This window comes from Heterodontus francisci, chromosome 2 (genome assembly GCF_036365525.1).
Source record: "Heterodontus francisci isolate sHetFra1 chromosome 2, sHetFra1.hap1, whole genome shotgun sequence".
Taxonomy (NCBI): Eukaryota; Metazoa; Chordata; class Chondrichthyes; order Heterodontiformes; family Heterodontidae; genus Heterodontus; species Heterodontus francisci.
In genome coordinates, this window is record NC_090372.1 from 150,419,832 (window position 1) to 150,444,584 (window position 24,753).

Sequence of the window (24,753 nt, forward strand, 5' to 3'; positions counted from 1 at the left end):
GCTGATTGTGTCTTTCACATGCACGGGATAGGGTCTGTTGTGAATGTAAATAAATCGTTTCTGTTAAACATAGATGACCTCCCTCCTCTTCCGTTAAGCCTTTGGCCCTTCACTGCAACTCAGACTCTGTGAAGAGGCTGGAGGTGAAACAACATGCTGCAGAGGTCAACTCTGGAGCCAGGCCAGCTCAGCGCTGCGTGAATGTTTATGAGCCAGTGCATCCTGAAGGAAGGAAGGAAGATGACAACATGGCTGCATAAAGGAAGATTTTTATTGGTCAAGCTACAACTAGCAGTAAGGATCAAAGGAAACAATAATGTATAAGGGCATCATGAGCCTCCCTTTCACGTATCTCATGGCCACTCTCCTGTGGTCCCTCAAGTCCTTCATCTGGCGTGGTTTGCCCACCTTCCCCTCCCAAATACTCACCATCCAAGTATGCAGTCTGCTCCTCGCTTTCCTCATTACTCATTGGTTTCCCCCTCTCTGTCGGGCCAGGTTGTGCAGTGCACAGCAGACCACGACAATACATATGAGCCTGGCTGGAGCATACAAAGGTCTCCACCGGACCAGTCTAAGCATCTGAATCTCATCTTCAACAGACCAATGGTCTATGGTAGCTCACGTTGTCCCATGGCAGTAGTTGTATCTCTCCTCTGTACTGTTTGTGGGTTCCTCACAGGTGTCAGTAACCATGTTCTCAGTGGGTAGCCCTTGTCTCCAAGGATCCATCCCTGAAGGCAGAAGGGAGGCCGGAAAATCTCTGGCACCTAGGACTGCCTTAAAATATAGACATTGTGGCAACTTCCTGGGAAGTGTGCACAGACCTGTAGAACCCGTTTATGGTGGTCGCAGGCCAGTTGCACATTGAGGGAGTTGATGAAGGCAGCTGGCTGGTAAACGGTTATGATATAGTTGCAATTACAGAGACATGGCTGCAGGGTGACCAAGGATGGGAACTGAACATCCAGGGGTATTCAATATTTAGGAAGAACAGGCAAAAAGGGAAAGGAGGTGGGATACTAAAGGAGGAAATCAATGCAATAGTGAGGAAGGATATTGGCTCGGAAAATCAGGATGTGGAATCTGTATGGGTGGAGCTAAGAAACACCATGGGGCAGAAAACGTTGGAGGGGGTTGTCAAGAGCCCCCAAGCAATAGTGGAGATGTAAGGGATGGCATTAAACAGGAAATTGGAGACACATGCAATAAGGGTACAACTGTAATCATGGGTGACTTTAATCTACATATAGATTGGTCAAACCAAATTAGCAATAATACTGTGGAGGAGGATTTCCTGGAGTGTGTACGTGACGGTTTTTCAGACCAATACGTTGAGGAACCAACTAGAGAACAGGCTATCCTAGACTGGGTATTGTGCAATAAGAAAGGATTAATTAACAATCTTGTGCAGGGTCCCTTGGGAAGGAGTAACCATAACATGATAGAATTCTTCATTAAGATGGAGAGTGAAGTCATTAAATCCGAAACTAAGGTCCTGAATCTAAAAAAAAGAAACTACGAAGGTATGAGGCGCGAGTTTGCTATGGTAGATTGGGGAACTTTACTAAAAGGGTTGACGGTGGATAGACAATGGATAATATTTAAAGAATGTGTGCATGAATTACAACAATTATTCATTCCTGTCTGGCACAAAAATAAAACCAGGAAGGTGGCTCAATCATGACTTACAAAAGAAATTAGGGATAGTATTAGATCCAAAGAGGAGGCATATAAAATTTCCAGAAAAAGCAACAAGTCTGACGATTGGAAGCAGTTTAGAATTCAGCAAAGGAGGACAAAGAGGTTGATTAAGCGGGGGAAAATAGAGTATGAGAGTAAACTTGCGGGGAACATAAAAACTGACTGTAAAAGCTTCTATAAATATGTGAAGAGAAAAAGATTAGTGAAGACACATGTAGGCCACTTACAGTCAGAAATGGGGTAAATTATAGTGGGGAACAAAGAAATGGCAGAACAATTAAACACATACTTTGGTTCTGTCTTCACAAAAGAGGACACAAATAACCTCCCAGAAATCTAAGGGAACCAAGGGTCTAATGAGAGGGAGGAACTGAAGGAAATCGGTATTAGTAAAAAAAAGAGCTAGGGAAATTTATGGGGTTAAAGGCTGACAATCCCCAGGGCCTGATAATCTACATCCCAGACTACTAAAGGAAGTGGTCCTGGAAATAGTGGATGCATTGGTGGTCACCTTCAAAAATTCTATAGACTCTGAAGCAGTTCCTACAGATTGGAGGGTGGCAAATGTAACGACACTATTTAAAAAAGGAGGGAGAGAAAAAACAAGGAATTACAGACCAGTTAGCCTTACATCAGTAGTGGGGAAAATGCTAGAGTCTATTGTAAAGGATGTGATAGCAGAACACCTGGAAAGCATAAATGATTGGACAAAGTCAGTATGGGTTTATGAAAGGGAAATCATGCTTAACAAATCTACTGGTGTTTTTTGAGGATGTAACTAGTAGAATAGATGAAGGAGAACCAGTGGATGTGGTGTATTTGGATTTTCAGAAGGATTTTGATAAGGTCCCACATGAGAGGTTAGTGTGCAAAATTAAAGCACATGGGATTGGGTTAATATACTGGCATGGATTGAGAATTGGTTGACAGACAGGAAACAGAGAGTAGGAATAAACGGGTCTTTTTTCGGGTGGCAGGCAGTGACTACTGGGGTACCGCAGGGATCAGTGCTTGGGCCCCAGCTATTCACAATATATATTAATGACTTGGGTGAGGGAACTAAATGTAACATTTCCAAGTTTGCAGACAACACAAAGCTGGGGGGAAATGTGAGCTGTGAGGAGGATGCAAAGAGGCTCCAATGTGATTTGGACAAGTTCCGTGAGTGGGCAAATGCATGGCAGATGCAGTATAACATGGATAAATGTGAGGTTATCCACTTTGGTTGTAAAAACAGAAAGGCAGATTATTATCTGAATGGTGATAGATTGGGAAAGGGGGAGGTGCAATGAGACCTGGGTGTCCTGAGACACCAGTCACTGAAAGCAAGCATTCAGTTTCAGCAAGCAGTTAGGAAGGCGAATGGTATGTTGGCCTTCATTGCAAGAGGATTTGAATACAGGAACACGGATGACTTACTGCAGTTATGTAGGGCCACATCTGGAGTACTGTGTGCAGTTTTGGTCTCCTTATCTAAGGAAGGATATTCTTGCCATGGAGGGAGTGCAAAGAAGATTTACTAGGCTGATTCCTGGGATGGCAGGATTGACGTATGAGGAGAGATTGGGTAGACTAGGCCTATATTCACTAGAGTTTAGAAGAATGAGAGGGGATCTCATAGAAACCTATAAAATTCTAACAGGACTAGGCAGGCTAGAAGCAGGGAGGATGTTCCCGATGGCTGGGGAGTCCAAAACCAGGGGTCACAGTCTCAGGATATGGGGTATGCCATTTAGAACCGAGATGAGGAGAAATTTCTTCACTCAGAGGGTGGTGAACTTGTGGAAGTCTCTACCGCAGAAGGCAGTGGAGGCCAAGTCATTAAGTACATTCAAGAAGGAGATAGATATATTTCTTAATGCCAAAGGGATCAAGGGATATGGAGAGAAAGCAGGAACAGGGTACTGAATTAGATGATCAGCCTTGATCTTTTTTGAATGATGGAGCTGACCAGAATGGCCGAATAGCCTACTCCTGCTCCTATTTTCTATGATTATATGGTCTTCAGGACCCTTGATGGCCACATGCATGCAGCCTATAACACCCTGCACCTGGGGGAATCCAGCCATGGCCCCGAACCCGATGGCCCTCTCAGCTGAGAGTTGGATCCAAGCAAAAGCGCACATAGTCGCAGGCCCTCCTGAAAAGGACATTGGTGAACTCCTTGATGTACCAATGGGTCGCTGACTTATCCCCAGTGGATCCCTGGAGTGATCCTGAGGCGTAAATGTTCGGTGCCACGGTGACCTTCAGTGCCATTAGCATTGGATTTCCACCAAATCTCCTGAGGCACAGCCCATCCTGCATCATAGCACAGAGGTCTGTGATGGTCTCCCTGGAGAGGCGGAATCTTCATTGGGACTGCTTCTCGGATATCTGCAGGTAGGTTCGTCTTGACCTGTAGATCCACTCTTGAGAGTACCTCCTTCTGCATAAGCAGCCCCCTCTCTTCCTCCTCTGTGCCCTCCTCCACCATTTGGAGGCCACTGCTGACCTGCCTGTGCACTCACAGGTCATTGTGGTGTCTGTCCCACCCTCCCGCTCTGCTGCATCTTGTCTTCAGTGGGGTCCCCGAAGCCTGGATGAATGATGCCCATGATAGGTGACCTTTCCGTGAATGCAAGTTGTTTTCTGCCAGCGGCCCCCTGTCTTCTTTCCCTCACTTGTGAGTTTTGCCCAGGTGTTACTTGCACCATTGCCCCCTCTTGCAATACCCCTCCCCACCCGCAGCTCAGACCAACCTAATCTGAGAGAGATGGCAAGCAGGTGGGAAAGTGAAGTTGAATACATTGATCAGCCATGTTCGTTTTGAATGGCAGAACAGGCTCGCTGGGTCATATGGTCAACTCTTACTCCTATTTCTTGTGTTTCCCTCACTCCTCATGCAATGTGCAATGCCCTCCCATCATCACCCAGCCAGGTCCTCGATGGTTTCCCTGTCAATGGCCTCCCCAAGCAGGCAGCCATGCTCTCCCACCTTCATGTCGCATCCTTGAAGGAGACAAGCCTCTGAAGCCCCATGAAACCCGTGCGCCACTTGTAAAGTGGAATCCCAACCATAAAGTTGCTTTCAGTTGGCCTCTTAATTATCTTAATTACCTGCCCGCTGCATCGCTGTCGGAACTCTGCTCTCCATCTTTCCCGCCATCGATTAAAATCAGGGAAGGATGTCACGACATTGGTGTCCCATCTTGATTTTATGTAACCCTTCCATGCCTCCTTTCCTGTCCACATCATTCCCATAAAATTCAGCCCAAAGTATTTTTGGGTGCAATTGCTTTATATTATCGAGACACTCCATATAATATGCCCGCTCCCAGGCTTGAGAGGCTGCAGCTGTGATAATGGCACCTGGCTGCAGGGCCTTCTGACTGCTGTCCAAAAACAGTAGTCAGAGGCATCTAACATTGATTCTCTTCTCCGTGTACCTGCAAAAGAAAATGCTTACCTTCTGCATATCTCCAACATTGGCAGTCAAGCCAAATTCAGATCCCTCAATCTGAGTTATTTTGAGTGTTCCTCCAAATCCAGCGTACTGACAGGAAAATGGGCTGGGCTGACACTTTAAATTCATCTCACCTTAATACAGGGATTGATGTAGGTGTAAAGAGTCCATTAAATTGGCCTTCATAAGTTAACAGAACTGGGACAGTTTACACTGTACAATACAATGATCAAACAAATGAAGCAGACGTGCCAACCAAAATTCTTCAACAAAGAGGAAAGAGATAAAGTAGGTCATAATAGAACATTCATTTTAATAACCCAGAAATGTTTAGAGACCATAATATAGAATAACATTAATGAACACTCGAAAGGCATAGGTTAATCCAGGACAGTCAATTTGGGTTCACAAAAGGCAAGTCATCCTTGATTAATTTCATCAAATCCTTCAGTGAACTAATTGAACACAATCAAAGCAAATGAACTGAGGACAATATATTTGGCTTTTAGAAAGCTTTTGATAAAGTCCCAAAGAAGAAATGTAATTCTTGAGATTAATGCTCATGGCATTAAAAATAAAGTGACAGCAGGGATAGAGTGATGGATGAAGGATATAAGCCAGAAATCGGTGTTGAGACCTTTCTTGTTCTCCATGCACATAAATGATTTAGATATGGATACAAAGAGAGAATAATATCTAAATTTTCTGATGATACCAAATTTAGGGAGACGGCAAATAGTGAGGAAAAATACAAGGAACTGTAAGACAACAGACGTTAGGTGAAATGGGCTGTTCAATAAGGATAAATGTCGAAAAGGTCATAGTCATAGAGTGATTAATGGCACAGCAGGAGGCCATTCAACTCATTGAGTCCATGCTGAAATAATTCATTTTGGGAAAAAGAACAGAGAAAGGAAATATATTCCAAATGGTAAAATTTTCAATGGTGTGGAGGAACATTGAGGGCTGTATTTTTGTTTTGGGGTCAGGACCCTGATTTTGTAATCAAATCCAGGTCCCAATAGGAGGCCCTCCAGCATTGAGGGACCTGCAGCCTCTCAGTGCAGGTAAGCACTTCTTACAAACCTTTACAAAAGAAATGGCCACGGCTGTGGCCAGGTAGATATGATGGCTGCAGGGGTGGGCGTGGTCCTCAAATTGATCCGAGAGCACTGACCACCCGGGTCTGCTGCTAGAAGGATGCCTCCAGGCAACTGCCAGGCTCCGGAAGCCACAGGATGCCTACAGGACAACTGGAAAATTCCATTTGGTCTCTGATCATTGGCCTTAATAGCCCTTTTAATTGTGTTAACAAGATTCCCGCCTCTTGCAGTCAGGTAGCTGTCACCCCACCCACAAAACTGCTTCCTTAAAAGTGGTCCGAAGGTGGGAGGATGCTGGCAAACAGGCACGCTGGCCAGCGCCAGGTAGTTCCAGGCCTGTCTGCCTCCATTCCTGCCTCCAGCAGTCATCCAAAATCCAACTCAGAGATACAGAAGTACTAATACCTAGATCTTTAAAAGGAAGGATGTGCATGGGAAAAGTCATAAAAAGGCAAATAGGATCCTAGGTTTTATATAGAGAAAGGTACTGAATACAAAGGCAAAGATGTGATGATGAATTTATACAAGACATTGATTACCATAATGATGTAGATACTAGCTGTTCGTGTGTTGCATGGACAATCAACATTTTGATTGCACCGTTCACACATCCACCTTTGCACCTGGAAATCTGTGAGTTTCAAAATGCATCTTCTATACTATGTTATGACGGTGCTTCCATATATTTTGTTACTTTTTTTGAGGACTCATGTATTTTAGAAATATGGATATTGGTTTATTTGACAAAACTGAAAAGGATTCCATGGATTTTTTTTCACTGTGGCCATTGAAAGGACACTGAGGGGACTTGGTTTGTAAACGACCTTTACTGGAAGTCATCTGTCTTCAGATAAATACCCAGCAGGAGCTTTTTGTACTAAGGGAAGATGTTTACAAAGAAGTGACAGGTCAAGAATTATAGGGATCAGGAAGCTTGACTCTTAAGCTTGCTTTTGGTTTCACTTTGGACAGTCAGTTGGGGTTTGGACAGTGTTCTGAAAGGACTTCAAGAATCAACCTGCCAAGGACAAAACCCCAGCTCAGTCTTTTTCAATCTCTTTGAAAAGCCTGACAGCTTTTCCATCTCTTTGAGAAGTTCTTTGAAGCAAGTGTAATAAATAGAGAAATTAATGCTACATTCCTTCTGAAAGGCCTGCCAGAAATCCTTGATGCCACATTTCACCCGGAAAACCTGCCAATCTGATCTTCAACATCACCTGAAAATTTCTAGAAAGATCCCAGTGACAGCCGTCTATGCGTATTTGGGACGCCAAACCAAAAAGGGACAACTGACATCGTTCCTTATCTTCTCTTTTTTTCTTCAAGAATTAGCAAGTATTTGGCCAAAGTATTCTTTTTTGTCTTTTTTTTGTAACACAGCTCTAAAGAAAAAATCTCTATTTTTTCGGTACCCAGTGTGTGTGGGGGGGGTGGCGAGAAGGTAAAAGGGAACTTTCATACTTCACTCTATGTGTTCATGCTTTGCTTTGTTACTGATTAAGTCTTGTTTTATAATAAACTGATAATTTTGTTGATTATTACAGAAACCTGGTTGGTGTATTTTATTCTGGGATAAAGAGTAGACTCTATGATTGACTGTATCGGTAACTGGGTAAACATTTAAATACATGCTCTGACCTGTGGAGAAGTGGAACTAGAAAAGACAGTGCACTCCTCCCGCCTCGGTCATAGCAGCTGAGATCGCATCATAATGCTCCAGCATAACAAAAGTCTTGATAAAGAACCTCTGTAACAATTTCTTGGTTATGTGTGATGTATTCAACCATTTGTGAGCTTGTTACACTTCTTTGTACTTGAAGTTGCTGAGAGGGTTAGAGACCTTAAATGTTTTGGTAGGGTAGCTTTCTAGTTCAATTGGCCTTATGTTTAAGTATCAAAGCTGGAGATCTTCCTTACAGGGCTAAACTGTCAGTATCTGACATTGTACATTTGGCAATACAAACATAGCATGACATTAATATTATTAACTTTTCAGGTCAATGGCCTTTCATCAGAATTCATGATGAAAGGTTATCGACCTGAAACATTAACTCTATTTCTCTCTCCACGGAAACTGCCAGATCTGCCGAGTATTTCCAGCATTTTGTTTTTATTTCAGATTTCCAGCATCCACAATATTTTCCTCTTGTCCAGCATGGCATTAATCATTTAATAGACATGGCTATAGCAATAGCGTTTGAAGTGGATGTGGCCATTCTGGTGATTGCTGTTACTTTGATTTTAGATTAAATCTAACAAAGGTAAACAGCGTCATTCCACCTTGATCTTTTGAATACCGGAGCTTTCTGGTGCTTTTGATATATTGATTTTTTTGAGTCTGCACAGTGTAGTTATGTACAGAAGTTTCAAAGAAGGATTTGTTAGAAAAATTTAAATATAAAAAATTTTGGGAAAGGATTATGGTGAACTTAATTAGGCCTTAAAAGTTGACACTCAGTTTATCTGCTAGTCATAAAACTGGAAATTTCAGGGACGCTTCTTCATGCAACATAGTATGGCAGAGCAAGACCTTTACAAGGAGCAGAGAGAGATGTAACAATTAGTCTGGAATTCATTTAAAACCAAGACACCAGGAGTGAAAGGAAAATGCGCTAAGTCACTACATGACCTGGACCCCAAGAGAATGTGTTAGCCTACATCTTTTACATCTTGGCTGGAATTTGCACCAGGATATTGTTATGTCCAGGTGAGAAAAGTGTCTAGGGGTCTGTTGTTATCTTCATCTGGTCTTATTGTAACAGGGTTTAATTTTTAACATACTGCATTTTGAGTTCCCCCTTTGTGAATCCTTGTTCACAACTTTCCAATTATAAGGCAAAGAAATGAGCACAAACAGGCTTTCTTTGGTTTAAAGAAGAAAGATTAAATTTATTAACCCTTAAACTTAAACTCTAACACAGTTAACACCTATGGATATATGACGCGCCCACACTAGCATGCACACAGGATACCCACATGCAAATAGGGGCAGAAAACAGCAGAAGAAAAGATAAGTAGAACAGTTTGAGGCAATATCTTGTTACTGTTTCTTGAGCTCGCTGTAGTCCTTGATTAAAGATATGGTCTTGCGTTTCGTTGGGGCCCAGTATTCGTCTGAAACCTTGTTCACATAGGAGACTTTTCTCTCTGAGTTTATGTGTCTTCACAAGATTCAGTTCTGTGGGAAAGAGATGGAGGCAGGCAGACAGGAGAGGAGATGTTCTCAGACCAGGAGCACATGGCTTTCTGAGTGTGAATCCTTTGTTGGAAGTTCAAATCTCAACAGCCAGCTAGTCATGTGACTAAAACTGATCTGACCAATTCTTCTGTGTATTGGGGAAGCAACGACTGGGTCCCCATTGTTCCAACACTGCTAGTTACTATACAAATGTCCTTTCAGTCAGGTGCTTGCAATTTTAATTTTTAATGTTCATGTGGCGAAATAATGTGTGCCTCAGTCTTGGCAGGTGGGGGGTTTGCCTGACAGTATTCTGAATTAGTACATGTTGTCCTTTTGACTGTCTGTATACTGTACTCACAAGAACAGTAATGTGTATGCTGATTTCTGTTTCACATGCTAACAGAAAACAAAAATGTGAAAGATGATGGCTGTGTAGTTGACATTGTTAGATAAGTTTGAGACATTATCTGAAGCAGAAGTTGCTCCACAGGGCTCCTTGCTGCAGCTGTACATTTAACAGATGGAAATCAAAGGGCACATTTGCAAAGCATTTGCAAAGCTGCATGATCAATTCAAGTCCTTTTTTTATTTTGTGTATTTTAATAATTTTTCATCTTCCACTATTTTGTAATTGGTTTTCTTTGAAGTCATGAAGGATTTAAAATATTGATGTAGAAGGTGAAGGAAATGGGTTCATGTGCTTGAAACGGTTCAGTACATCACAGGGATAAAACATAAAAGGACAAAAAACATCAAGTTACTTAGCTTTTCATTGTACGAATCTGTTCAGAACTTGAATCTTCTTTTGCTCTTGTTTGAAGTATATGAGGTCAGCAAGTTACAACTTCTGGTCTGAGACAAAACGCTCAGATCTGTGATGGAAACCAGTATTGATGCAATGCCATCTTATTATGGTGTGCATCATTACCATCTAGTTTACAATATTATGACCTGGATATTCCACGGCAGTTCTCTCAATCTCCTATCAAAGCTTAAGTGAAGCGCCAGTGAGAATTCAGGGCCTACATCTTTATGGGAAGTTTTCTTGGGTCTGTTTTCTATGTTATGAATATTGATCTAATTTTCTTCCCCCTCATTGGTTAAGTCTTTGTGGGAGGTGAATTTCTTCCGAGCATCACCTGCTCTGCAACCATTTTGACGACAGTAATGGTAGCAGAGTTGGAGAACCTCCCAGGAAATTCACTCTTCTGTAGTCTGGTAGCTTTCTCTAATACAGCCCACAAAGTGTGTATGATACTGGATGGCTGTATGCTACCTAACTTTACTCTGCAGTGGGAACAACATATGGAGCCATGATGATGCAGACAACACTGATGACATAGAGGGTGGCAAGGAACAGGGAGGGCTCCAACAACTGCCTGAAGCCTGAGTTGCTTGGCAACAACTAACTAAAAGGCATTTCAACTCACCAATCTCTGCACCCACTGCATGAACAGTGATATACATCTGTCCCAGTTCTTCCTGCATCCACCCGACATTGATATACTTGTCAGCTGATGCTGCAAGATCACTAGCTATGACAGGAACACACTGAACTCAAAGGTTTCAAAAAAGGTGTATAATTTTACTGGCTTAGAGAAGTGACAGGTACGAGCTATATTTTTTAAGTGCTGCCTTATCTACTCTAGTGTTTCTATTTGCTGCTCCCCCAGTGACATTAGCATGGGAGCTGAAAGGTTGCTGTGATTGCAATGCTCACAGTCGGCAGCCTCTAGGAACTCGGACCTGAGAGAGCTCAGCTGCTTAATAAAGTGACTTGCCTCTTCCTGACACCCTACTTTTTGGCCTGCATTGATTTTCCCTAATCTTCCTGTCTTTCCCTATTCTAGCACACAGCTGGGGAAAGTACTCCTGAGATTACCACCCTAATGTTCTATTTCCCCTGCTATCGGCTCTGCATTCCCCGTAATCTGCAAGAGAACAGAATATAGGAGATCTATAATGTGATTGAAGCCCCTGTCAAAGGTGGAGGAAGTGATGGAGCCCACAGCCTGCATGGACCCAGTATCCCTGAGAAATACTACAGTCTATTGTATACTACAACAGCCACAGACTCCTGCAAGAAAGACATTGCTGCAACATCCATTGAGGTGACCATATGCTCCTTTGGTGACTGCAGAATGTTGATGCCATTCATCAGACTCTCACAAAGTTACTAATAAACCCATCCATCATCTCTGACATGTTGCTATAGCTCCCTGTTCATTCAGCAATTGCTGGTGCACCAAAAGTAATTTTCTTTTAAAGGCTGGGACCCTAAAGTCTGCATCTCTGTTTTCAGCAGAATTGGAACCCAAACTTGCCCTCTGGTGTGTTGCTTTATGGACTGTTATTTCTACTTGAACCTGCTCCGGATTGCTTGTGCTGTGTGAATCATTGGCTGGAATTTTATGGGCCCCTGGGGGACAGGTTGTGAGGCGGGTGGGGGGGGGGGGTGCCTATAAAGTAGTAACAGAAGGCGGCAGCTGGAGTGCTTGTTCCCGTTCCATGCAATTTTGTCAGGGGCAGGAAAGACCAAAGACGGCCTTCTGGCCCAAAGGCCAGTTGAGGCCCTTAAGTGGTCAATAGTCATTTAAGGGCCTCTTCCCACTCCACTGGTGCCTCTGCCACATGTGGTAGTCGCCCAGTAAAACAAGGTGGCCTCCCTGCATGGTTGGGGATGCCTCCTCCATGGGCAATCTGCACCCCACAGAGAGCTCCCAGCAACAAAGGCAACCCCTCCACAAACAACCCCCCACCCCACTCTGAATGACCACCCTCCCCCCACCCCCTTTTCCGGGACCTGCCTGACTGGCCCCGTTGACCCCACCACACTTACCTGGGGTCAGGGGTTCCAGCAATGGTCCTGCTTCCAGGCCTCTTGTAGTACTGACAGTGGCGTTTCCGATGCTGTTGAGCTGCCAGCCCTTTGTTTGTCCGGCAGCTCTGGGAGGCAGGATCTCCGTCCTTAAAAGGGCAGGAACCAGGCGCCAGGCAATTAATTGCCCGAGCTCCTTTAAATAGAGCAGAGAGGGAGGTCTCCAAAGGGCTGAGGCAGGATTCCCCTCACCTTCTAGGCCTGGCGTCAGGCACCCACGCCCCCAAACACACCACTGTCCCCCCGTCCCCCCCCAACCCCCGGCTCCATAAAATGCAGCCCATCCTGTGCAAAACCCTTGAATTCATCATATACACTGTCCAGGGTGCCAATTACTATCTTGGTGCTTGATCAAGTAATGGTATATCTTCAGGTGTTTTGTACACCTCTGACTGTACAGCTGCAGGGCCCAATGTATTTGAAAGACCTGGGCAGAGCGCCTAGAGGAATCACACAATGTGTAGAGTAAACAGTAGCAGAGGAGTGACAGCGCAGTGGAATCCTAGACTATCATGTTGTGTATGTGTGATTATGTCAGCTTGAATTAAGTAGAAACAAAAAAGGAAGGGAAAATGCTGAAATATCCTAGAGTGTGAGATCTCCAGTCTCGCCATCTCCAGTGCTGCATGTTCTTCCTCTGCCAATGATATTGATGGTGGCGTTCTCCATTGGAGTTAAAGTTTGTAATGTGGTGAGATCTCCTCCTGTTCACGATGTCTCCCTCCAACTATGTCAGCTTCTTCTGAAAGATTAGGAGAGAGTTGATCTGTGCCCTGTTGGAGGGTTGTGAAAATAGGTGAGGCAGCTTAGCATAGTGTGCATGCTGCAAGGATCAAGCAACAAGTATGGGCAGGAAGGAAGACGTTCTAAGGGCAGTGGTAGGTGCTGAGTATGTGAGCGCAAGCAAAACAACATGTAGTAAAATGTGATTGGAGGAGACGCTTGTATAATGGAGAAGAAAAAGATTGCTAGTGCAAGGGCTAAAGTCTGATGCTACGTAGAGTAAGAGAAGGGAAGAGAGCCTTACTTAGGCAATCAATGTAAGATCATTAAAGTTCTTCCTGCACTGCAGGCAGGTAATAGGAACTATGCCTTTAGTATTGACCTGTCCAGCCATCTCTTTTCACTGCTACTGGCCAATTTATTTATTTAGAGATACAGCACTGAAACAGGCCCTTCGGCCCACCGAGTCTGTGCCGACCATCAACCACCCATTTATACTAATCCTACATTAATCCCATATTCCTACCACATCCCCACAATTCCCCTGCCACCTACCTATACTAGGGGCAACTTATAATTGCCAATTTACCTATCAAATTTGTCAGGGCACCTGTCACCCTTTGAAGGGAAGATGCCTTGTTCCTGGTCCTCACTCGTTCCATGAGGACCTCCATGGCAGTATCTGAAGCATGGGGTGACATTGGCATCACCATTCAGCCTGCTGCCTTAATAACATGAAATCCCCCCAGCAGCACTGAAAGCTCCCCATCCCCTTGAAGAGGTGCAGGTGGGCTCTAACAAGTGGCAGGCCTGCTGGATTTCCTGCCCTCCTACACAGTGACTTCCCTATTGGCAGGGTGATTAGCCCTGGCAGCTCGCCTTCTGTAATCAAAGGAGTTCCTGTCATGAAAGTCAATCACGCCTCATCAGGTGGAACGCACGCACACACATTACCCACTTAATCTGCTCACAAATGAAAATTGGTCCAGTGTATATGGGTCTCTGAATGTCATTACTTATTAGGTCTGTCTGTGTATATTTGAGTCTTGCAGTCCCTAGTCTCCACTGTCACTTGGTCAATTAGTTAATCTATCATTGTCATTTATCATGTAAACCAGTTGATCTCCTATGACATTACTTACAGAAAGAAAAAGATGGACAAAATGTAAAAATATTACACAGAATAGTAAATTTATCATTTTTAACCCCTGATAATTAAAAAAATCTTCTCTAATATTTGGCTTGTAATCTTCAATGTAATTATAATTCCTTCATAGTTCTTTCTACAAAAGTAAATTATCTTTCTATTTAATAATTTGCGGGGATTATTTTGGGGAAGGGTGAAAGAGACACTAAATGGGTGCTGTGCTAACAAGAAACGTCTGTTTGGAAGTCTGGATTTAGCACACAATTTTGCGCTAAAAATTGATTATGATTTAAACATCCCTGCTGACACTGAATCTGACAGGTGCAGATTTAGCATTAAGTGCTGATTGGATGCAATTTTCCTGGGGCTGTGTAGATAGTCTGCACTCATAGGGTTGAATTTTGTCAGGGCAGCGGGGGCTCTGGTGACGGGCCCGAAGTCTGGGGGCAACCCTGCCTTGGCCATTTCTGATACCCCCAGCTGCATTTTGGACCCATCCGGCAACTAATAACAATAGGAGGGCCAGCAGCTCTTCAGTCTCAGCAGTGCCACCGGAAGCAGTGGCCATTGTTGGGACTGCACCCAGCAGAGAGGATGCAGTGATGGACGCCACACTTGCAACAAGGTGAGTGGGGTTGGGGGTCGCCGGGGCCAGTCAGGCAGGCCTCAGTGAGGATGTGGGGGGTTGGTAAGAGTGGGGGGGTTCTTGCCCTGGGGGCAGCTATTGCGCGGGGGCCCCCTCTCTGGCCCACAGAATGCACAAGGAGGAGCGCCCACCACCCCCCGAGCATCAAGGTAGGCCATTAGGGTTTACCAGGTGGTCTCCCTCTGTGTGGAGAGCCCACCTGCCGCTAGTAAAATTCCAGAGGTAGTGGGAAGAGGCCCTTAATTGGACACTTAGGTGACACAATTGGCCTCCAGGTGGGAGGGCCGTCCTTCACCTTCCTGCTGCTGGGAAAATGCCATGGCAGCGGGAAGGTGATAAGCACTGCACCTCCCACCTTCCCTCACCATTTTACTGCCCTCACCACCCCCACCCCCCAATGACCAGCCCCAGCCCCAGCCCATCCCTGGAGAGCTGGTAAAATCCAGCCCCTACACTTCCACTGAAGGTGTAGAATGCTGGAGAGAGGGTGCTCAGGTTCTCCGATGCAACACCAGGTTCTAGTGGAGGAGGTAGAGAGGAGAAGGGATGTCCTCCACCCGCAGCCCGGAAAAAAGCCACTGAAGCAACTGATTAGCCACATGTGGGGGGAGTTCACCTGAGAGGTCTCAGACAAGAGGACGTAGCTCTAGTGCTGCAAGAAATTTGATGACTTGGTATGAGTGGTCAAGATAAGATCCCATCTCACAAACACACTTCTCAATAACTGCACCACCACCACCACCAGGATCACAATCTCAACACACTTCATCCACCATCTAATGATACATTGATATTCACTGCATTCTTCACAGGCGCATCAGACACATCTCACAGCTCTTCAAAACCATGAGGTATCGCACACAAAAATACACCTGACAGAACACTCAGTCACAATCAGAACTCTTCCCCTTCCAGGGAACAACGTCACACAACAAACAGAAGAAGGACCTGACTGGAGGAGTCAACCACATATGTACGATATCACTCCCCTTGAGGAGGCAGTGCTGACCATGATTGGGAGGGGAGTGAGAGATGTCGTGGCCAAAGACAGAGCATATCACCTAGAGCTAACTGGCCACTCCAGCTTCCTTTCAGATGCACAACTATCCTGCTCTATAACCACCCAAAGTTAATCTCAGTCATAAGCTACGTATGGTCTCATCACACACATCCTCCTAAAGTAACCACAAACATAATTGCCTAACCTATCCTGCTTTATCAGTGCAAGCTCCCAGGAGCAAGATCCACTTTGCCCTGTTGAACAAGTTCAAGATGAACAGCAGCCACCTTGCTCCCCTCCAGAGCAGGAGGAGAGTGAGGAAGAATTCACTACACCAATGGCTACCAGCTCAGAGATCGGTACTACATGTACTGTATTCCCTCAAAGTGGGAATCACCACACTGTTGACATCTTTCTGCATTTCATGCCAGCCGTCTAGTCAACTGAGCTAACCAACCCTCCAGAGACCCGATATAGTAACATAGAAAGATGTTTCCATTTATGCAGAGACCGGAACTACGGGCCAGAAACATAAAATAAAAACAAGAAATGCTGGAACCATTCAGCAGGTCTGGCAGCATCTGTGGAAAGAGAAGCAGAGTTAACGTTTTGGGTCAGTGACCCTTCTTCGGAACTGACAAATATTAAAAATGTCACAGGTTATAAGCAAGTGAGGTGGGGGTGGGGCAAGAGATAACAAAGGAGAAGGTGCAGATTGGACAAGGCACATAGCTCACCAAAAGGTCATGGAACATGTGGCCTTGTCCAATCTGCACCTTCTCCTTTGTTATCTCTTGCCCCACCCCCACCTCACTTGCTTATAACCTGTGACATTTTTAATATTTGTCAGTTCCGAAGAAGGGTCACTGACCCGAAACGTTAACTCTGCTTCTCTTTCCACAGATGCTGCCAGACCTGCTGAGTGGTTCCAGCATTTCTTGTTTTTATTTTAGATTTCCAGCATCTGCAGTATTTTGCTTTTATTTTAGGCCAGAAATATAAGATAGTTACTGATAAATCCAGTCGGAAATTCAGGACAAACCACTTTATTATGTGGAAATGACTACCATGTAGATTAATTGAAGCTAATTGGATAGATGGATTTCAGGGGAGGCTAGATAAGCACAGATGAAGCAAGGTGGGAGGAGGCTTGTGTGGAGCATACTGCCAACATGGATCACTTGGTCTGTTTCTGCACTGTACACTCTATGACCCTGGTATTTACAGGGATGGGGTTTCGCCACGAGGTAGGAGGAGTTATGGTTGGGAAACCTGGAAGTCCACATTTCTGCATATGTTTTTTTTCAAACAGATTCAGAAGCCAGCCTGATTGACAGGTACCTATCAGGCAGGGAATGCTGCAGAAAAGGCTGCAACTCAGGAGCAGGTGGGCTCAGTAACTATTAGGGGTGCAGTTTGCAGTGGGAGGGAGGTACGTAGATTGTGGATGCTTGGGGAGAGGTGGGAGAGGAGTCAGAGATTGGAGTTGTCAGGTGAGATTCAGAGATTGGGGGGTAAGGAGATGAGGAGGTTGGTGATCGAGGGGGATAGATGATCACAGGGGTGTCAGTAATCAAGGGAAGGTTGGTAATGGCAGTTCGATGTTGAAGATATCATAGAGAGATACAGAACTGAAACAGGCCCTTCGGCCCAACAAGTCCACGCTGACCAGCAACCACCCATTTATACTAATCCTACATTAATCCCATTTTCCCTCTCACATCCCCACCTTCCCTCAATTCTGCTACTACCTACCTACACTAGGGGAAATTTTTACAATGGCCAATTTACCTATCAACCTGCAAGTCTTTGGCACGTGGGAAGAAACCGGAGCACCGGAGGAAACCCAAACGGTCACAGGGAGAACTTGCAAACTCCACACAGGCAGTACCAAGAACTGAACGCGGGTTGCTGGAGCTGTGAGGCTGTAGTGCTAACCACTGCAGCACTGTGCCGCCCAATGTGTTGGGAAATTTGGGGGGGTTTGGTGATGAGATCCCAGTGATGGAGGAGTCGATGATCAGGATGTTAGTGATGGGGTGTTGGCTATTGGGGGGGAGGGTTCAAGGATGGGGAGGTCATTGATCATGGGGGTTGGTGACCGTGGGAGGTTGGTGATCGGATAGTCAGTGATGGGAGGGTTCAGTGGTGGGGGCGCTTGGGGTAAAATTGTGCAGGGTGAGGTAGTCAGTGATGTGAGGTTCAGTGATGGGGGACAGTGGGTAATTGGGGTAGGTCGGTGATTGGGAGTGTCGGAGGGAGATCACGGAGGTTGGGTGTGGGGTGGTATTTACAGGTTAGTTTGTTGGACAGGGAGGAAATATAGCGGCTCCTTTTTGTCCACAAGCAGTGCTGTAAAGGCAATTATCTGATGGATCCAGCCCTTCTTGTCTCCTTTCACCTACTAGGTTTCCAAAGGCCCAGGAAACCCAACCAACACGGATTAAAAATAGAAATCCTGTTAAAATGGAGGCACACAGCCTCTTTCAAAATTTGAATCACCCGCCCCGCCTCCTGAGAACGGATTTGTCACCCGCCCCTCATCCTGCCTCCGTTAAAACCAGAAGTGGGTGGGTTTTGAGACGGGTTGGGTACCTGTTTCAGAATTTTACAATTTTAGCTGTTTTGGGAATTAAAAATGACACGCTATGTAATTCTAAGTCAGTCATACATAGCAAAAGCTCTGGGTGGTTGGGGGGGTGCAGTATGAGAAGTAATTTATTTATGCTGCAAGTTGTCACAGTCTGGAATGCACTACCTGAAAGAGCGTTGGAAGCTGATTCAGTCGTAACTTTCAAAAGAGAATTGGACGTATCCTTGAAAAGGAAACATTTACAGGGTTATGGGGAAGAAGTAGGGGAGTAAGACTAATTGGATTGCTCTTTCAAAGAGCTGGCACAGGCACAATGGGCTGAATGGCCTCCTTCCATGCCATATGTTTCTATGATAGGATGCCAAATGAGAAGATCCCAGGTTGTGGACTGAGGCAGCTGGCCTTATTTTCAATCAGCTACTTGAAGTCAGGATGTCCCTCAAAAAACTTGCTCATCTTATAAAGTTGCAAGACATCAAAGAAAGGAAGAAAAATACCATGCCAAAATATGATGAGATTGGTTTGCAGACTGCAAATCTGTTTTGTGTGAGGTGATATATTGTTAATGAATATTTTCAAAATCAACATATATTATAAGTGATAATTTGAAGGATTGATTTCACAATACTGATAAAAGCACATGGTAAGTATTCTCTAATCCATGTCAGATACTGATCATAGAGATAGATAGGGGACTGTTCATTTCTGAGAATGTAATGTATAGGATGTATCATTTTCTGTGTTTACTTTGTTAATAGAGCTTAGAACCAGAAGTAGACCATTCAGCCTTTCAAACCTGTTCAAATCCCACTCCAAACATTTGAGCTCAAAATCTATGATGACACTCCAGTGTCAGTTCTGAGGGAGCAGTGCATGGTCAGAGATGCCATTTTTCAGATGAGGTCCTAAACCGATGTCCCGTCTGCCCTCTGACACGGGCATAAAACATCACATGCTGCATGCAAGAAAAGCAGGGGAGTTCTCCCCGGTACCCTAACATCACTATATCACTAAAGCAGGATTTCTAGTCAGTGTCACATTGCGGATTGTGGGACCTGACCTTGTGCGTAAATTGGCTGCTATGTTTCCTACATTACAACAGTGATTATACTTCATTGTCTGTAAAGCACCTTGGGATATCCCGAGGTCATGAAATGTGCTATATAAGTACAATTTTTTCTACTTCTCAATTAGATCACGGCTGATCTGCACTTAGTTCCATTTTCCTGCCTTTGATCCAAGCCCCTTGATACCCATACAAAAGCAAAATACTGCAGATGATGGGAATCTGAAATTAAAAACATAATTGCTGGAAATACTCAGCAGGTCTAGCAGCATCTGTTGAGAGAAAAACAGATTTAACATTTCAGGTCAATGACCCTTCATCAGAACTGGGAAAAGTTAGAAATGTAGTAGGTTTTAAGTGGGTCAGATAGGGGTGGGTAGAAAAAGAACAAAAGGGAAGGGGAAGGTCTGTGATAGGGCAGAAGACTGAGACATTCAATGAGAAAAGAGTCGGTGGGGCAGAGCCAAAGGGAGTAATAATGGGACATGTAAAGAGACAAAAGATGTGTGCAGAGAAGGTGTGAATGGCAGAATAATGAACAGCTTCCATCCAAAAGCAAAACAAGAGAAAACAAGATTAAGACCAAAATATGCAAAAAGGAAACAAAATAGGGGGCAGAGATTATGGTCTGAAATTGTTGAACTCAGTGTTGAATCCAGAATGCTGTAAAGTACCTAATTGAAAGATGAGGTGCTGTTCCTCATGCTTGTTTGAGCTTCCTTGATATCCTTACCTGATAAAAATCTGTCAAAATAATATATACAAGAACATTACACGAACACTATCAGAACCAGATTTTGTCTTACAGCTACTCTTGCTGTTATCTGGATATATGTGGCATTTCTTAGTCATCAACTCATGACAGTGCTTGGAGCATAGTTAGTGCACCACTTATCAAAGCAGTACTATGTTCCAGGGCACAAAGATTCCACATAGCATTATTAACAGGGATAGACTGCAGACTAGTCTATCTCTACATCTCTATAGGATTCCTTATATACAGGACTCTAATTAACCCCAATGGTATATTCTCTGGAGTTTAGAAGAGTGAGAGGCGATCTAATTGAGACATACAAGATTCTGAAAGGGCTTGATAGGGTAGAAGCTGAGAGATTGTTGCCACTGGTCAGGGAATCTAGAACATGAGGCCACAGTTTCAGGATAAGGGGTCAATCATTTAGGACTGAGATGAGAAATTACTTCACTCAAAGGGTTGTGAATCTTTGGAATTCACTACCCCAGAGGGTTGTGGATGCTCCATCATTGAATACATTTAAAGCTGGGATAGAAAGATTTTTGGTCTCGCAGGGAATCAAGGGATATGGGGAGCGGGCAGGCAAGTGGAATTGAAGCCCAAGATCAACCATGATCGTATTGAATGGGGGAGCAGACTCGATGGGCCATATAGTCTACTTCTGCTCATATTTCGTGTGTTCTTGGTATATGCACTCTCAGCATTTCCAAAGTGCATAGAAAACTTAGTCAAGTTTATCAAAAACAGGACTGGCTACAATTGCATTTGCGAATTCTAACAAGAAAACGGTATTGTCAGTGCTCATGTGCAGTAAATTATTGCCTGTATTTCTTGGTTTGATTGGCATTATGTAAACAAAATTAGTGACATTGTACTTCATTTTTTTTTACAGATGTGTAACCTAACTCAAGAAGTGTCTCAATTAGGCAAAGGCCTACACAATGTAATGCATCTTTTGGAAAGCCTTTTGGCAGCACAGAAAAACACATCTTTCTGGCCTGTTCATGGTGCTCACATGGCCCCTTCAGGGGACAACTTGAAACCAAGAATGGCTTGGACATCGCATCAGCCTTGTTTTCACATGCAGGGAGGGACAGCCTCTTGCACCACGACAAACCCATCGCAAAACATGACAGCAGCAAGCATGTGGTCTTTGGATCCAGGTAACCCTCAACAACTAGGAAAGATTTCACAAAGACAGATGGAAAATAATCATTACCACTCCTTGTCCACACCACTCCATTCTCAGCATTGCCAGTTGCCCCAGGCTGATTCCTTACCACTTGTTAGATGTGTGTCTCCACATTCTGACACCACGTTAACCCCTCTTCAGTCTATTTCAGTAACCCTTTCATCTTCAGCAAGTTCATCACCTGAGAGATCAATCCCACTGGTGTTCCCCTGCAAGTCTGAGGAGAGTAGCAGCTCCAACCTGGGCCCAGTCAGTTCATCAGACCTTGGAAATTCGCCAGATTCCTGGGAACTTGAGGGGATGTCAGGTATCTCTTTATCAAACATGACAGCTTCACCTGTAGAGGTTGTGGCAGGTACACACAAATTTAAGGATGACAGTGCCATTAACATGTAATGATAGTGATGCATTGATAAGCAAGTACTGAAACACATGACCTGCAGCTTCAGTTCAAAATTAAATATTATTGCATCAGTGCTTTATTATTCTGCATTCCACTGATATTGCAGAGGTAAGAGTCTCAGAAAATAACTTCAGGGGAACACTGGAAATCAAACTTTATTTGAAATAAAGTGATAAAAATATAACAGATTAATCTCCAGTGGAGAAAAAGTGAGAAAACAGTTTTCAGGAGCATGCTTATGAATCTATAACTATTCAAGCACAAAACTAGTTTGCTTGTCTGGCCTGCAAACTCCCAGGGCGATTCAAGACATTTGCAGCCTCAGGACAGCTGGAAATCAAGAGCAAAGAAATAAAAATGGCTTTTGTGGCAGAGGTAATTCTTCCCGAAAGCAAAGTTTTTTAAAAAAAGTCTCTGCTGAAATATCCCAGATGGATATGAATTGGACAGTTTGCTCTGGGTGGTCGGGTGTCCCGCTGGTTCATTTTTCTTCGCTGACAAGGCACAGGGACAATTATCGCTGCATGCTGTCTCCTAGACAATCAGTCAACTACAGCTGGTAGCAGAAGGTTAGTTGCTGCACATTGTATCATGTAAATCAATTTGTTCAATTATTTATCAAGAAATGACTATTTTTATACATTTGGTATGGAAACTGTATTTAAGTCACATGTTTATAATGAAACCTTTTTGTGGCAAAGCTTGGAGGAAAACTCAAAAGTATTACAAAACTCCTATTTATGATGTTAGTTCAAAAATAATTGGAAATAAGTTATCTAAGGCACTGTGGTTAAAAAGGTATGTAAAGGATTAGATTACTTAGAATTGATTGCATGCTTCCTACTATGAATGTACCTGCAGTGATCAAATTATAATAACTAAAACTAAGAGAGAATGACACTTATTTATTGCTTATATTTCAATAAAACATTGTTGGGAATGCCAAAAGAAATCATGTAATCCTAGAAATAGGTACAATAATATAGAAAAGCTCACTAACATTGAAAGTATTTCTTGTTCTTTTGGATTCTTACCATTTAATAAAAAGAACTTGATAACTTTGTATGAGGTGTTGCATGATGGTTTGTACTTTGTATGGATTCTGTTGCCAATACAAATTTGTTTTTAAATGTTCAAAAACCAACACCTCTGTAGCTTTTTCAACAGCACAAGGGAGTGATGAGTGGAAATCCTAGCTTCAAATTACTTTCGTATCCTCTTTCGCCCTCTTGTTAAATTATTGACAATTCTCAACCATGTTGTTAGGCATCTCTGTGGCAGAGAGTTCCTGATCAGGCAAAATGCCAAAGAAACAATTCTCAGACCACAGCTCCCGTCAGCAAAAAATGGCCAACAAATGCAAATATCCCCTAAAGCAGGTGCGCAGAAGTCAGGGTGTGCGCTAAATGCAAAATTGGTGCTGGCATCTTATTATTATGCATCAGATGCGTTGCCAATGCTATCCACTCCGAATATTGGTTTTGTGCCTGTTTTGGTGGTTGGGGGGATGGTGTTGATGTAATGAATACACTTAAAGACAGCCAGTGCCTCTTAAAGGGAAGATGCACTGTGGTTGCAGACAACAGAGGAACCTTTAAGGCAAAAATGGCTGCAAGACATCCAGAGAGGGCACCCAAGTTGTCCAATGCAGTTTTGAAGGTCATGGACCAGGCAGTGGACAGGAAGAAGGAAATTCTGTTCCTGCCAGGAGGCAGATAGCCCTCCAGACAATACCTAACTGCTAGTGGGAAGAGATGCAGTGGAAATTAATGCTAGGAATTTAGCTGCAAGGACATGGCTTCAATGCTGTAAGAAAGTTTAAAGACCTTATCAAAGTTGTATATAAAGCTCTAGATAGACCCCATTTATAGAACTATGTTCTGTTCTGGGCACTGCACCTCAGGAAGAATATATTGACCTTGGAGTAGGTGCAGTGCAGATTCACCAGAATAGTTCCAGGACTAAACAGGTTAAATTATGCACATTGCATAGACTAGGCTTATCCTCCCTTGAGTATAGAAGATTAATAGGTGGTCTAATTGAAGTGTTTAACACGATTAAAGGAGTTGATAGGCTAGATAGAGAGAAATTACTTCCTCTCATAGGATAATCCAGAACATGAGGGCACAACCCTAAAAATAGAGCTAGGCCATTCAGGGGTGATGTGAGGAGACATTTCTGCACACAATGGGAAGTAGAGATCTGGAACTCTCTCCCCCCAAAAATTGTTAAGGTAGGTCATTGGAAAATGTCAAACTGAGACTGATAGATTTTTTTTTTATTCATTCATGGGATGTGGGCGTCGCTGGCCAGGCCAGCATTTATTGCCCATCCCTAATTGCCCTAACTGAGTGGCTTGCTAGGCCATTTTCAGAGGGCATGTAAGAGTCAGCCACATTGCTGTGGCTCTGGAGTCACATGTAGGCCAGACCAGGTAAGGACAGCAGATTTCCTTCCCTAAAGGACATTAGTGAACCAGATGGGTTTTTACAACAATTGACAATGGTGTCATGGCCATAATTAGACTAGCTTTTTAATTCCAGATTTATTAATTGAATTCAAATTCCACCTTTTGCTGTGGTGGGATTTGAACCCATGTCCCCAGAGCAATACCCTGGGTCTCTGGGTTACTAGTCCAGTGACAATACCACTACGCCACTGCAATGATTTTAAGGCAATGATAGGCAATGATTTTAAGTGTTATGGAGCCAAGACAGATAAATGGAGTTAAGATACAGATCAGCCATAATCTAATTGAATGGCAAAACAAATTTGAGGTGCTGAATGGCCAACTTCTGTTATGTTCTCACGTTCACTTTCCTATAATCATTGCACCACACTTTATTCCTCTTCCTTCTCTTAATTACACACTCTGCACCTCGTACTCTCAATGCTGTTGTAACCCTCATTTCCCCACA

The 24,753-nt window shown here is 43.8% G+C and overlaps 1 protein-coding gene across 1 annotated transcript in view; it reads left to right on the forward strand.

The window, feature by feature from the left end:
* kcnh8 (potassium voltage-gated channel, subfamily H (eag-related), member 8) overlaps positions 1 to 21,828 on the forward strand; it is a 533,200-nt gene extending 511,372 nt beyond the window's left edge. Inside the window, exon 17 of the mRNA XM_068011912.1 lies at positions 21,133 to 21,828. Coding sequence (XP_067868013.1) covers positions 21,133 to 21,828 — 696 coding nt within the window. The remainder of the gene's footprint in view (positions 1 to 21,132) is intronic.
* The last annotated feature ends 2,925 nt before the right edge of the window (positions 21,829 to 24,753 follow it).